Source organism: Eleutherodactylus coqui, chromosome 4, assembly GCF_035609145.1.
Source record: "Eleutherodactylus coqui strain aEleCoq1 chromosome 4, aEleCoq1.hap1, whole genome shotgun sequence".
Classification (NCBI taxonomy): domain Eukaryota; kingdom Metazoa; phylum Chordata; class Amphibia; order Anura; family Eleutherodactylidae; genus Eleutherodactylus; species Eleutherodactylus coqui.
The window spans coordinates 185,451,689-185,468,026 of record NC_089840.1 but is presented as its reverse complement, the minus strand read 5'-3'; the positions used below and the strand labels follow the sequence as shown (position 1 = coordinate 185,468,026).

The 16,338-nt window shown below is 42.2% G+C and overlaps 1 protein-coding gene across 1 annotated transcript in view; it reads right to left on the bottom strand.

Annotated features, from left to right (window-relative positions):
- GRID1 (glutamate ionotropic receptor delta type subunit 1) overlaps positions 1–8,194 on the bottom strand; it is a 1,141,753-nt gene extending 1,133,559 nt beyond the window's left edge. The window contains exons 1-2 of the mRNA XM_066598745.1: positions 8,116–8,194; positions 5,595–5,750 (exon numbers count right to left, since the gene is read on the bottom strand). Coding sequence (XP_066454842.1) covers positions 5,595–5,750; positions 8,116–8,194 — 235 coding nt within the window. The remainder of the gene's footprint in view (positions 1–5,594; positions 5,751–8,115) is intronic.
- Positions 8,195–16,338: the final 8,144 nt, after the last annotated feature.

The following is a 16,338-nucleotide window of genomic DNA, read 5'->3' as shown; positions in this document are numbered from 1 at the left end:
TGTGGGGTTAGCATACTGTTTTAGCTGGGGTTACTTTTTCCCTAACAAACAACTTAATTCTCATCTTATAAGACAGTCTTGAGGTTTAGCTTCTACTCTGTAGCTCCCTCCGCCCGCCTCTTCTGCACAGCCCTCACAAATGCATGAAACTTTGATCTAAAATAACATATGTTTACATAGTAATCGCCTTAAGGTAACAATATGCCGAAGGTGTCCTGATCTTCAACTACCATTATATAACAGCAACATCTGTGTTAATTTTTAAATACAACACATATGTTGGTAAATACAAGCATATAACTTTGTATATCATTCAGAGATGTTTATGTGCAGAACATTGCATCCTTCTTAGTATAATCTATTAATAATCTCTTTATGTTATCACCTGCAATGTCTGCATTGGGGCTCACAATCTAATCCCCATATATTGCTCTTAGCAGAGAATTTAACTACATTGTTAAAAAAAAAATAAGGGTAAATTTAAAGGGGTATTCCGGTTGTGAAGCAAATGTTCAAATATTCCAGATATGAAAGATGTGTGCACCATATTCATGCACAGTTGGTTATGGGTACATACTGCGTGACCATTACCTTTTATCATGTCCTCTATTTCTGATGTTTCCCCACATCACCATTTTCCAAGATGGCGGCCGCATTCCCTGCATGCAGTTTGACACTATATTTTTACCAATTCCCTGCTCTGCACTTCCTTTCTGTATGCGTCCTTGCTAAGCTCTGGCCTACTATTAGGGCTCAGTTACACGGGCGTTTTGACGCATACATTTCTGAACGTATAACTGATATGTTCAAAAATTCACATGACCTAAGTGGGCGTCACAGCAGAAAAAACACTGCTAGCAGCGTTTATCCGCTCAAAGGGGCCCGGTCACACAGGCGTTTCTCACTATCCCCTGCTGCGGCTGTGACAGCTGTGGTGGAGGATTTCTTCATTTCTGCAGGGATTACCATTGTCACAGTGTCAAGTGACAATGGAACTCCTCGCAGAGATGAAGAAATCCTCTGCCAAAGCTGTCACAGCTGTGGCAGAGGATCGGGATGTTCTCCCATTGAATTCAATGGAGCGGGCAATACAGCCAGCTTCATTGAAAGCAATGGGCTGCCGACAAGTGCTGCAGTGATTTTCGGGGAAGGGCTTCAATTATAAGCCCTTCCCTGAAAATCAATCCAAAAATGTGTTAAAAAAAAAAAATATATATATATATATATATATATATATATATATATATAAACTCACCTCTCTCCAGCTGCAGGGGCTTAGGCGCATCCAGCCGGCTCTTATCTTGCACTGCTCTGAGTAGTATTCACCAGGTGGGGATTTGAAATCCCCACCTGCCGAATGGGCTGTCTCTGATTGGCTGAGCACTGTAACCAATCAGAGGCAGCTCTCAGCTATTGAATGACAGCTAAGAGCTGCCTCTGATTGGTCCCTGCGCTCAGTCAATTAGAGGCAGCACTCGCCCATTCATGAATTCAAGTCAGAAGTCAGAAGCCCTAAGTCAGAAATCCGACTGATTTGAGCAATGAGGAACAGGAGGAGCACTACCAGAATCCTATAAAATTACCTCCAGTGGGCTGCTAATCTGCATGTTTTTGACCAAACTCTCAGGAACATCTCCATGAAGGTGATGTGAGGGCATGACTTCCTATAGTGGAACCTGTCCTCACAGCCCAGTGCAGCTTGATTGCATTCACTAACAAACACTAAGGTTGGCAGGTCCACCACTGGCACCGTGTTCTCTTCATCATGGCTTGAACACATGACAGTGATTTTGTTACATTTTACAGGCCTGAAAATCACGCCTGCAAAACATAATGAAACAAAACCATTGATTTCAATAGTTTCGTTTTGACTAGCGTGATTCCTGCACGATACTACTATGCGCGAGAAAAGAGAAGCCGTGCACCATCTTTCTCGAACATAGTTTTTCTGCTTTTTTTTTTTAACCACGCGAAATAGCGCAAAATTTAAATGTTAAAGAAAATGTTAATTGTTCAATTTGAATTGTTCACAGCGGCAAGCGTAGTTGTGCACGCCTGTGTGTTTAAGCCCTCAATGTGAGCATATTTACAGTGAGCACTTGTTACAAAGGTGAAGGAGTCTGGAAACACTGTGGTGACTGTTATGTTGCCTGCAGCATCATCCGGCATCAGCGGTTTTTGAGCAAAGTGTTCCCTTCATTTTTCTGAGCAGTATACTATTGCTGTGGATGAGCCAGTGGGGACATTATTGAATTGCTGGGTTATTGATCTGAAAGCATTACCTGATATCAATAATGATTAGGGCTTGTCAGTCATATTGCTACAAGCAATGCTGCTTACAATGCATGAGCTTAGACAAGCAGACCGGTATTTAGCTTCTCCTGCCCTATAGATTGTGCATTTTATTTAGCTGTTCATCAACATAAAAGGTAAGTGTATAGGCTGAAGAATGACAAGACTAAGGACTATTACAAGTATGGTAAAGTATCAATCATATCTTTAAGATATCATTCATGCTAGACTAGTGGTCTCCATACTCCGGCTCTCCAACTTTTAGGAAACTACAGCACCTAGGAAGTCCTGACAGATGAAGATTCACTAATTGGCCTCTCCAAGGGCGGCTTCCCATTAGTATATACACAATTGTGCACACTTCAACGTGACATATTTGTGCTATAAACAAGGTTGATTTGCGCATGTATCTGTGCATTTTAATGTACTTTTTGTGTACGCTAGCAGATGAACACAGCTTAATTTAAATGGCTATTTAGCCTATTGAGGTCCCGATGTGTTCTTTCTCTCACTGAATTGCGCAGTCTATAACATTTGCACATGCATTGAGACACAAGACACTTCTATGCGGAACCTTGGTGTGCAAATGTCCACAAAAATAGATCAGATCCTTTTTTTGCGTGCATGCAAAATGCATGCGCAAAAACAGGAAATGTGTACGAACCCATTGATATCAATAGGTTCTATTCTCTGCCTATTATGCGCACAAATTTTGCATACGTAAATACACCCGTGTGACGGAAACCTAAGATGTCCAGAATTATATACCAGGACACCTGCAGATGAGAATATAGAAATGCAAAAGGGCAAGTGCCGGTATAGGGCGAGATAGAAGCACTTGTTCTGTACCTATGTTCTAACATATCCTATGGAGACCAGTTAGTTTATCTTTGGAAATATGACAGGACTCCTTTAAATAATATAAAGGCTGAGTTCACACATGGCTGAATATCGTGATGTGTTTAGAGCGGTGAGAAAAAACTCCGTCTGCTTGAAATCAGAGACATATGGAGGCACAGTATGAGCTTATAGATTTCTGGGGTGTCCTACATTCTCCCATAAACACTGCATATTTTACCACAGTTACAAAATAGTCTTGTGCAAAATTTGGCTTAAATGGAATACTAGTGCCTTGTAGACTGGGTTCACATGAGAAAGTGAGAAACCATATTGTACCATTAGCGCAGAAAAAACTGCAGGACTATCCCCAAGTTATTGTTACATATAGAGCATCTCATAATATAAAGAAACTATAATATTCTCTCAAATCCCCTAAAAAATAGCAAACAGTCAATAGTGGGTGACTATGGTTCTGTACATTTATACCACTTCCAGTCGCTTAGTTATAAGCTGTGTGTAGACATAAGCTCTGAATAAATGCTTCCAGTATCATACAACATGGTTTGTTCATCTGTAGCTACATAAACGGCATAATACCATCCTATCCAAAAGTGATGCATTGAATGGCCTGACGCAGGTGGCCAAATAAGTAGTGTAAAGGCTCCATCACACGAACGTATTGTTACAGTGTATTGCGCACGTAATGCACTGCACCAATCTCCCATGTTGCTGCTCACATATATTGTGCAAAATACATGTGCAAAAAGGGTTCACAGCATGTCCTATATTGGGGTGTATTGCGTGTGTTTACACGCCAAGATAGTGTATGGCGATCGGTGGCAAGCACACTTGCTGCATGCCAGGCGGCTGTCTAATGCAAGCAGCATGCCGCGATTTACACTTATGTGAAGTCACCCTAAAGGTAACTTTCATACACATCATTCTGTGAGACAATCAAGTCAATAGAAACTGCTGCAGAGAGTGACAGTGATAGAACAACTTTCCATTGACTTAGGAGGAAAATATATTTCAATGTCGAAATTGCAAAAATTCTCTATAAACAAATGTGCCATGGCTGAGTTTGTTAATGTGGCAGAGTGGAGTTTGTCACTTAGGCCGGGTTCCCATATATCCAGCATCCAGGCTGTTTTTACCTCCGGCACTGAAGTGAAGCAACCAGAAACCAGAATTGATCCCATAGTTTTCTATGGGATTGTTCATGGCATCCAGCACATCGGTTTTGATGCCAGACGACTCCTTTTGCCAGATAGAAAAATGATGCATATAGCGTTTTTCTGTCTGGCTACATGTCAGGCTACGGACACCGGAAAGGTATACAAAGTGGACAGAAATTACATTAGCTGTGTCCATTTTTGGCATAGAACCACTAGCCGGACACAACTGATAAATAGAATCCCGGTCTTAGTATGGAATGCCAAGAGATACAATGTTTGTTTAGCGTGAGACTGAGTTCTCAGTGAGTTATCATAGTTGCAAAAGAAATACTAAAAGGGCAGATTCAACTCTGCTGGGCTTAAAACATACAAAGAGAAATATATATATAAATGCATTTATCCGTTCAGCCTTTTGGGATTATACAGAGAAAACAGTTTTTGTATCCTTTTGAAATTGCATACTTCTGATATCTAGTGAAAGGAGGAGGTAAAAGCAACCTGTTTCTAAAGATCCCCAGGCTAATAGCATTACTAAACTAAATGCAGCATTTTAAGAAGTGACCTTGAACCAATCCACTTTCTACCTTTGGAGCAGAAAGAGCTTGGCAAGCACTTCTGGCTGCTCCAGTGTGAAACAATGAGGGATCCTCCAATGATTTATCATTTCCTATTTGCACAATGCCTTAAGTTTCCAATAACAACCTACAAAAAGGAATAATCAATTCTAGAGTATTTGTAATTCATTAATGCAATATTGCACTAAAAGTGCCACAGCAACACAAACCAAGAAGGCACAGACTCCTTCTCTGTTGTCAACCTGAGTTAACCCTTCGTAGTCTGACAATAACTGACAAGGATTGGTACTAGCGCAAAGGCAATAAATCAGATCGTTGGAGAGTGCAGGATCATCAGTTTAAACTCTCTTTTCTGGTAACACAGCGCCCACTAGCGGCAGAAGAAAGTTTTCACGATCTCTCATCCTAGGAAAGTGCAAATACAATACCTCCTTTGTGACATATCCTGCCATTTTGCTACTTGGACATTCTGCTTCTTTAAGCTTCATTCTGCAGCTGTGAATCCCCAGGACAATAAAATGATGTCACATCCAACATAAAATGCCTCATCTATATAATTAAGGCCAATGCAATGTGAAGCATATATACAACTACAGCTAAAGACATTTGCTGATTTTATGTGAATGCACAACCATTAGTAAAGTACTTGCAAATAATTAGTGCCATGCTATATCAATAGACTTCCATGTGATATTACAGACTGCAGACTTACCTTCCTGAACTGCTTGGAAGGGATTGTTGGACTCTATAATCTTGATAGTGTGTCCAATTTTTTCACTTTGTAAAATGTCGTCATTGAGATTCAGATCTGACACGGCCAGCTGAAAGATTTCATTGTCCTTTGCTGCATTTTCTTCAAATATGGCACCTGTTGTGGAAAGATCCATCAGTATCCAGATCACTTCATGAGATAGTTGGAAGTTGCAACCAATTTACAATGCTGGGCTGCTGGCCTTCTCAGAGTGCTCAACTGAGGCTATTCCTGATCTTTCCTAGGAGGGTTAGCTGCCCTACAAGGAACTCATTAGTTACATCAAGTGTTACTGAAGCCATTGGCATAATGAATACAATGTACATTGTTTCTTTCCAGCTTTCACTGCACTGTCACCTATTGAGTACATTGTAACCTTCACTTAATGCTACAATGTTTCATCTGTGTCAGTAGGAGGAAGTATAACCAGATGTGAAAGAATCTACTTATATAATCATTGATTGTGCTGCAAGTATTAATGCAGACATGGCTTGAATATAAAATATAGTAAAGGAAATACTGTATTAATAATGGTGCAATAATCCAATACATTCCATAGAGCAGCTATATAAATATGGACGGCGCAGTCCAGTTCTCTGTATTGTTTTGTTAATGCCTCCCTAGGGATTGAGGTTTTATTCAAGTGTGGCCTCGGTTCTGCCATTTATAAAACATAGCTTATTCCCTTGCTATGTGTAACTCATGCACAGATAGGCATGGAGATGAGAAATATGGAGTGCCTAGCTGATTTCCTAAAGGGTGGACCTGACCACAAGCGGCCAGAGACACTGACAGCCCAGATCTGGATGCTAACTACATACTTAGCGCTTGCACAAGCTGTCAATAATAGCATAAAACCCGGTGGATCTCATCAGTAGAGACAAATGTGCAGCAAGACTATAAGAAGGTCTCATCATTGCAATGCACCGTGCAGCAGTATTAGGACGGGGTCAGAAAACTGTGTAGACCACTGTTTAGTACTATTGGGAGGTCTCCTCGGTTCAGTAATATTACACAGGGATTTCCTGAGTGCACTAATCTTACAAGGACGTTTTGAACAGTGAACACAGGTGTGCAGTAATATTACAAGTGGGTCTCACTGCAAATAGATGTGCGGTAATATGTGCGGTAATATCACAAGGAGACAATTCTGCACTGATACTAAGGGTCTCAGCAGTGCAATCTATGGGGTGATAATATTACGAGGGTGTTTCATTGCAAAATGGCAAGGCTGGCATAGGCACATTTCACCCGGCAAACTTATATAGTGGTATAATAGTGCCATGGTCTATGAATAAATTGTATACAGTGGTATACCAGGGACTGCCTTATTACTAATACTGGGGAGGAGATCAGCTAACAGCTTCTTTATTTGAGGAGCACAACGTTCAAAGTTCATCCAATCTTATTTAATAGATCCGCAATGCTGTGTGCTTGGACAGGCTCCTACATCTACTCGTGGCTCCAGCATGGCAAGCTGTAGAAAGGTGTCCTAGTCACTAATCCGTGAGACTATGATGACCTGACCCACATCCACAATCAACCCCTTTAGCCATTCCCCTGGGCAAATCACTTGCCCTTATGTTTTGCTTTCAGTCTTCTTAGATTAGGTATGCCATCTGCTGTATGTGACATCAGTATTACCTTGTTAGATTCATTGTGCCATGCGTCTGGGTCTGAGCTAAGCTGCCATATCTATGTGCATCTTAGTCGTGCCTGTCCATTTTTGTTAGATATAATCTGTATTAGTCTCTGTATCTTTCCTATCTGCCTGCAGTTTCACTGCCTGTCTCTCATCCATACATAGCAAGCAACACACATGCAGCCTTCACCCCCCCTTCCATTCAATCCCTGGTATCCACATCTGCTATTAAGCTGCACCGTGGATTCTTATTATATCATCCCCTCTATATACCCCCTATACAAAGCATGAAAGTTACCACCTGGTAGGTACCTATCCCATCACCCTGTGCCTTTGTCACTTATGTATTCAGGATTACAGCAGCCTTGAGCCCTTTTCTATTATTGGCTGCAGTCATGTTAAAAAGACAGAATCATTAGGAAGAGCAATGTATGCATGTAATGAGCCTCTGGCCTCTGCTCACCAAACTTGGAAGTCACTTCCAGTCTCCTAAGGGTGACAGCCGCTGTCCATTGTACTAGCAGACTATATATTTACAGCTGCACATAAGCAAACAAGTTTACTATGTATGATCGCAACGTCGAATCCTAGTAAAGTACAATGTAGTCAGTGCTATCTATCTAGGTGCCCATCACATAATGCAATCAATAGAATTAACCCTTTAACCTCAGAGCACACACAAGTTTTCTCTGCTAGGTTGTTGCAGCATATATCGATAGGAGTTGGTTGCAGCCCTGTGATGATTTTAAGGAGATAGGTCTCCATCCTAGTAATCATCATCATCACCATCATCATTATCATCATCATCATTATTATTCCACAAGCCAGGTCCCTTCTTACCAATGTGGATGATGGAGTCCGCCCGTACTGAAAAACACTGAAATATCCAGGGGAGAAAGCAGAGCATCAACACTTCCATTTCCAGCCTTTCAAACAGCACATCAGCTCGGATTTGTTGGAGGTACAGAGACAAGAATGATGAAAATGCTCTCCAGATATTGAGGGAAGAGAAGAAAGACAAAGCAGGGTAGATCCTGATTGGATTTGTATTGCAATATACACAATATATCTTATAATGCTTAGACAGGGAAAAGCATAGACTTGCAGCTCTCTCCAACACTCTATGTGTGTCTGAGACCCAACAAACAGCAAACTGCGGAGGACCCCCCCTCCTTCTCTTCTACCACGTGATTGCAGAGACTCACCACTCAATATAGTCTTGGTGAAAACACTGAGAGATGGAGAGATGAGCTCAGATGGGGAACACTGAAGCATCTTAGGCAAAAGAGAAATGCAGGAGGCTGCTAGGCACATAAGCTAGAGGGCTGACTGCCTTGCTAAAGTCTGGACCTTAGGTATGAGAGAGATCAGGGTGCTGCACAGATGACAAGCCAAAGACAAAAGTGAACTACAGTATGTGAATGCACTGCAAAAGAAGCTGCACACAGACGATCAGAATGGATAAAGGTACAGTTAAATGATCGCTGGATCTGCAGATGGTCTATTAACTCCTTAAGTACAGTGACATGTGAATTCTAGGCTAAGTGTCTGCTGTGTGTGTCATTGATGAGAGGACATGGACAACTGAAGAGCACTTCATCAGGGGAAGGTCAGAAACTTGGATTGTTATAAATGCAACAGTTTGAAGTGTGTCCTTTTAAATACAATCATCCCATGCGTCAATGGCAGAGACTGAGATTTGTAAAGATGCAAGAAAACTTGTGGATTGCTGCACCGAACATATCCATGTAATTAGTTGCCTGATCGCCTAGCTGCTGTACTTAATTGCCAAGGGGATAGCCTCTCAGCTAGAGCTGGTACATGCTACAGAGCATCCATAAAACATCATTAGAACATAGAAGACTAATTGTTTAATTAACACAAACGCATCGCTGCCCCTCTGACACAGGAGGGGTTTAAAGGGACGAAGTCTATTTACTAAATCCTGAAGTTCAGAAGCCTTCCGCGCAGGGCTTGGAGTCAGATCTGTCATCTTTGATCTGCTTCCTTTAAGTGCATAGGCTGCATGAAAAGCTTTCCAGTTAATGCAAAGAACTTTGGTTCTTCTTCTTCACAGTTGGATTTTTGATGCTGCTTTTGATGTAAAATCTTTATTGTAAGAAGGACGATTCGTTTAAGCCAAGATCGTTTCAAGAATACATGTGAGTGTTATAATAAGCTCCTCACATCAACAGGAAGGGCCGTAATTAATGCTTCCTAATCAACATCCAGCTATGATATCCCTCATTAGTAAAATCACATCGTGCAGCTTATGCTTTGGGAAAGCAACAGTGGACAGGAAAAAAATCTATCTTTTTAAGATCAATTATATACCTACCACTTACATCTGCATCCTTTGGTTCCATAACTATAATTCTCCAATAGTCACAGAGGAAAGTTTCTATAACTTGGTCAATGTTTCATTATACAGACATGGCTGATCTAGGTCTGATGGGAGGACCCTTCATCTCCCCCTCCCTTATGGCCATAAAGCTATGCTGTGTTAGTTTCATGGCTCTTATGGGCTATGGAATTGTTAATGTGCTCACTACAAATCATTGCCTTGTATAGAGAAGCATCAATATCCAGACATTGACTACATCTGCTAGTGCTGTAACTATGACATCATAGTGAAATGTTCATTGAATGTAATAGGATAGTAATGTAACAATGGCTTTATGTATTTTATACCTCTAGACTGATCATTCCTGCCTAGCTCAATGCTGTATGCTGAATAAATAAAGCCTTCATCTGATGGACAGTGGTCCTTTCATTTCATTATCTTAATACAATGTTGCAGGTAAATGAGTGGGGGTGGGGTGGTGATACAGAGTTAAGTGTCATGAAAGGTCAGTTACAATACATTAATTACCAGGACTCTATGTTTAGTACATGGACTGTCTAAAATTCTTTGAAATACCTTTATTTCAATGGATTTAGGTCTCCATATGGACATAATATATTTAAGGTGATGTGAAAATATAAGGCACTAGGTAAGGACAGTAGTAGAGCAAAAATATAATAAGAAATAGTTAAAACTTTCTAAAATGCCATGCCTTGACATATACACATACTGGACATGTACTCTCAGTGCATAGTGTCGGTTTTGTGGTTTTTATTGCCAATACTTAAACTTCATTACTGTACAGAGTACAATAGCTGTGACAACATCCGAGGCCAGAATATCAGGTGTGTTCAATGCTCTAGCATAAATAGCCAGCTGCACTATAACTTGCAAAGTGGTAAAATAAGGAGAGTATGCAAGAATGTATACTGTCAACTTAGTGATTATTTTTGTCCACTATATAACATGTTCCCCAAAACATATATGTCAGTTAGTATTACTACACTATGTTTAGTTATTCCTTTATAACTAAACAATTCTCTTTAGTTAGGTCATGTGATTTTTTGGTGACCCCACTGTGAATTATTTGCCTTTCTGCTCTCTCACGATGTCAGCAGAGCTCAATCACTAAAATTGAAACCCTTTATGGTGAAACTGCATGGACTGCATCACACAGGCTGTTCGCAAGAGGGGACAGAAACTCCTATCATAGTTACTGCTGGTGATTAGAGGTTCATGTCACACAGATATAATGAAGGAGATCACATTTCAGCCTCTCTGACTATAGATACCTCTTTCACTCGCCCTGCCACACCAGTCCCTATTGCTCTGGTTTCCTATTGCCTTCCTGCAGCTGGTTCTGAGATGTTTAAGCACATGACCAGAGTGTTCAATCCCTGGCATCAGCATTGATTGAGCTCAATGGAAGTGAAGGGAAACAAAAGAGGAATAGAATGTTGGTGGGAGCAAAAGAGGTGAGTAAAGTTTGGTTTTTATTTCAGAGCATAAGAAGCATTATTACTGAGTGAGGTATAAGGGGGCAGTATTACTAAGTAGCAACATTACAAAAGGCATTTTCAATGAGCGGGGGAATAAAGTGGGTATTATCACCCAGTAAGGAGCATTATCACTGAGTGGGGGCATTATTACTATGTGGGAGCATAAAGGGGACATTAAAACTGGGTGGGGGAAGAAGGTGGAGTCTTTTAGTATTAGGTGGAATCTGCAGACAAGCCAATAAGCTTCATTCTCATGCTGGGCATTATAGCTGAGTGGGGTATAAGGTGATATTATCACTGTGTGCAAGGCACTAAAAGCATGGAGTTTACAGGGGGCACAATGAGGAGGATAGCATTACTGGATGAGCACCTCAGGTGTCATTATTACTATCTGTGGCACTATGAACAAGCAGATTGTGTAGAGGTATAGATAACATAGGGAAGATGCTGGCCTCGCCCCTCATCCAATCCAATGAACCTCTAGTCCTCTTTTCCGATCCTCCAGCCACCGAAAAGAATATTCTTAACACACACTTCTCAACCTGACACCAGCACCTTGTTCTGAGCATAATCCAACTCCGCCCTCAGTCTCCTGTACTCTACACTCTGACTAGAGGGAGGGGAGAAGTCGGATTATGCACCGAGCACACGCCACATGTCACTTCTTTTTTACAACAATGCGGATTTGAAATTTGCACACGGAAAAATCTGTTCAATATAGATTTTGGTGTGGATTCCCAATAAATTGCCCTGGATTTGTTGTGGGATCCGCTGCAAATTCCTCAGTGTAACCACACAGCCTAAGTCTCTGATATCAGACCTTTATTTACAGCAGTACTGATTAGCTTTTTTACTGTTACCTTTTATTTCTGGGGTCTGTACCAGTGTGCTTGGTGTTGGATGGTAACTGGCAAAGAGTTATGAGTTAGGGGTTTATGAAAATATATCAGGTGACAATACAAGGATCTCTCCGATGATCTGTTTATACCCAGGACTATAACAAGGGGGCGTCCTCTATGTCGAGAAGAAAGCAGGTTTCTACTCTGACATAGAAGAGGGTTCTTTACTGTAAGAGCAGTGAGACTATAGAACTCTCTGCCTGAGGATGTGGTGATTGTGAACTCAATAAAAGAGTACAAGAGGGACAGGGTTGTCTCGAGTGCAATAATATTACGTGTTATAGTCACTAGATTACTTCAAAAGGGTCGGTGATCCAGGGATTATTACAATTGCCAGATATGGATTCAGTTAGATATTTTTTTTCCCCCTAAACTGAGGCAAGTTGGCCACTACCTCATTGTTTTTTTTACTTCCTCTTAATGAACACTACAGAATAGTAGGCTGAAATGGATGGACATGTGTCTTTTCAGCCTTACATACTATATTACTCTGAAAAAGAAATATTAAACACGTAGATAAAACAGCATGATCAGTGTGTAAAATTTGCTTTGGACAAATCTGTATTTTAAATGTCTTTACTGGCATGCTTTATATAGGATTACCTTGGACACCAGAGGTGTCATCATGCCAAGGCAACATCCCGGCACTTTTTTGTCTGGCAGGGTGAAGTAGAGTGTTCTCACAAAAAGTCTCCTGCTTCTTTCAACTATACCCACATTTTCAGGATGTGTATAATACAGCAGAGCAGGGAGATCTCACCATCTGTTGCTGTAGGCACACTTGCCTTAGCCCTGCTTCTGACAGCACAGTCCACCGAAGCCCTAAGACCTACGCGTTTCTGGGGAACACTGGGCCCTGAAATGGCAAGAGTAAGCCCACTGTCACATATGCACTTATTACCCAGATAACTACAGTGTTTTGAACGTCGCGGTAGTCACAGTACAACGCTCCTATTGATTTTAATGGGGCCTCACAGACTTGCGCTCGAATGCTGCGTTTTCTAATGCCACGATTTTTGAGTGCTGTCTGCTCTATTTTAATGCACCTCATCACACATCACAATGATGGGGTGTGTCAAAAAGAATTGTCGAGCGCAGTAACCTGTGTTCAAAAAAGCTGTTAAAAATTACGGCAAGACGCTGCGATCAAAATTGTGGCATTGTACTGACGTTGTCTAGGAGTGGCCTAAGGATAGCTAGCGTGAGGTCCACATAGGATGCACATAGGAACAGTAAGCATAATGCTGGGCAGTGGACATTACTGCCTTTTACATTGGTAAAAAATGATGCAGACAATATTTTGATGTAGATATGGAGTAGAGAACTATGCAAGTCTATGTACCATATGCGATAAATATCTCCATATTTACATTACTCTTTAATTTCCAAAGAAATGTATTTCATATATAAAGAGAATTCAATATTTTCTCATCCAAAATACTGTCAACCGGGCAGAAGTGGAGCTCATCAAACAACACTTTTGATACAGGTGTGAATACTACATGTTTTTACAGAACGAGGAATTTGCCTTAAAGAAAGGTCAAGTACATAATTATTAAAGCATACCTGAGTTTTCTAAAGTTTTTCAAAACCATCTCAGATCTTCATTGGCCGCAGCTTTGCTGATGTCTGCATCCAGCTTGAGTTCTATCATTTAAGTTTCCAATGCAAATTTTCCTATTTTTCTGCTGTCCTGCTATTTGCTATCCAATTACAGGTTGAGAGATGTCTTAAGCCAGCCATTCTGCCAGTACTGTCTATGACTTCATCTCTTACACTTCCCATGCTGCCTTGAATAGCCCTGCTCCAATCAGCTGCTGGGTAGCAACTGAATATCTTCCCTTTGTTGTATGTGGTAGCTGACAGTGTTCTCATGTCCCTGTTACTACAGAAGCCAAATGCCTAATGACTGGCAGCGGACTGCATAGGTGCTGGAAGGGAAATCCCCAGTGTCAGGCACTTCAAACTTGATTTTCAGCGGTTACATTATTTTCTGCTGCCATCTTCTGACAGCCATAACTTTTTTTTTGTTGATATGCTTGTGTGAGGGCTCGGTTTTACAGGACGTCCTGTAATTTCTTTTGTTACTATTATGGAGTACATGTGACTTTTTGCTGACTTTTTATTATATTTTTTTGGAGAAGTGGTGACCAAAAAAAGCGCAATTCTGATGTTGTGTATTTTTTTTTCTGAAGACGTTCACTGTGCGGAGTAAATAATGTGACTTTGATAGATCAGACTTTTATGGATGCAATGATAGTAATATGTTTTTTTATTTTTTATTTTTATTTAGATTATTTTATTATAAATATGGGGAAAGGTTTTTTATTTACTGCAAGAAACAGCCAGTGCCTGCATTGTATGGAGTGGGATCAACCCCCTCTATACAAACCCTGAACACACAGGATATAGCGGTACCTCCTGTATCTTTAAGAGGGTAAAGACACCACAGAACATTTTGCATCCATTATGTGTAAATATTAACAGATAAGCATTAGAGATGAGCGAGCACCAAAATGCTCGGGTGCTCGTTACTCGGGATGAACTTTTCGCGATGCTCGAGGGTTCGTTTCGAATAACGAACCCCATTGAAGTCAATGGGCGACCCGAGCATTTTTGTATTTCGCCGATGCTCGCTAAGGTTTCCTTGTGTGAAAATCTGGGCAATTCAAGAAAGTGATGGGAACGACACAGCAATGGACAGGGCAGGCGAGGGGCTACATGTTGGGCTGCATCTCAAGTTCACAGGTCCCACTATTAAGCCACAATAGCGGCAAGAGTGGCCCCCCCCCCTCCCAAAAACTTTTACTTCTGAAAAGCCCTCATTAGCATGGCATACCTTAGCTAAGCACCACACTACCTCCAACAAAGCACAATCACTGCCTGCATGACACTCCACTGCCACTTCTCCTGGGTTACATGCTGCCCAACCGCCCCCCCTCCCCCCCACAGCGCACACCAAAGTGTCCCTGCGCAGCCTTCAGCTGCCCTAATGCCTCACCCCCCTCATGTCTATTTAGAAGTGCGTCTGCCATGAGGAGGAACCGCAGGCACACACTGCAGAGGTTGGCACGGCTAGGCAGCGACCCTCTTTAAGAGTGGCGGGGCGATAGCCCACAATGCTGTACAGAAGCAATGAGAAATAGAATCCTGTGCCACCGCCATCAGGAGCTGCACACGTGGGCATAGCAATGGGGAACCTATGTGTCACACACTATTCATTCTGTCAAGGTGTCTCTGCATGCCCCAGTCAGACCGGGCTTTTTAATTCATAGACACAGGCAGGTACAACTCCCTATTGTGAAGTCCCTGTCGACCGACAGCATGGGTGGCTTCCTGGAACCCACCGGCGGTACATAAAAATATCGCATTGCAGTGCCCAACACAGCTGAGGTAGTAATGTCGTGCTTAATGCAGGTGGGCTTCGGCCCACACTGCATGCCCCAGTCAGACTGGGCTTCTTTACAAGTGGAAACAGATGCATTTATAATTCCCTGTGGACCCACAGCAGGGGTGGGTGCCAAGAAGCCACCGGCGGTACATAGAAATATCCCATTGCATTGCCCAACACAGCTGAGGTAGTAATGTCGTGCTTAATGCAGGTGGGCTTCGGCCCACACTGCATGCCCCAGTCAGACTGGGGTTCTTTACAAGTGGACACATGTAGGTTAAACTCCGTGTGCACCTACAGCATGGGTGGCTCCCTGGAACCCACCGGCGGTACATAGAAATATCCCATTGCATTGCCCAACACAGCTGAGGTAGTAATGTCGTGCTTAATGCAGGTGGGCTTCGGCCCACACTGCATGCCCCAGTCAGACTGGGGTTCTTTTCAAGTGTACAGATGTAGTAAAAACTCTGTGTGCACCTACAGCATGGGTGGGTGCCAGGAAGCCACCGGCGGTACATAGAAATATCCCATTGCAGTGCCCAACACAGCTGTGGGCTTCGGCCCACACTGCATGCCCCAGTCAGACTGGGGTTCTTTTCAAGTGTACAGATGTAGTAAAAACTCCGCGTGCACCTACAGCATGGGTGGGTGCCAGGAAGCCACCGGCGGTACATAGAAATATCCCATTGCAGTGCCCAACACAGCTGAGGTAGTAATGTCGTGCTTAATGCAGGTGGGCTTCGGCCCACACTGCATGCCCCAGTCTGACTGGGGTTCTTTACAAGTGGACACATGTAGGTTAAACTCCGTGTGCACCTACAGCATGGGTGGCTCCCTGGAACCCACCGGCGGTACATAGAAATATCCCATTGCATTGCCCAACACAGCTGAGGTAGTAATGTCGTGCTTAATGCAGGTGGGCTTCGGCCC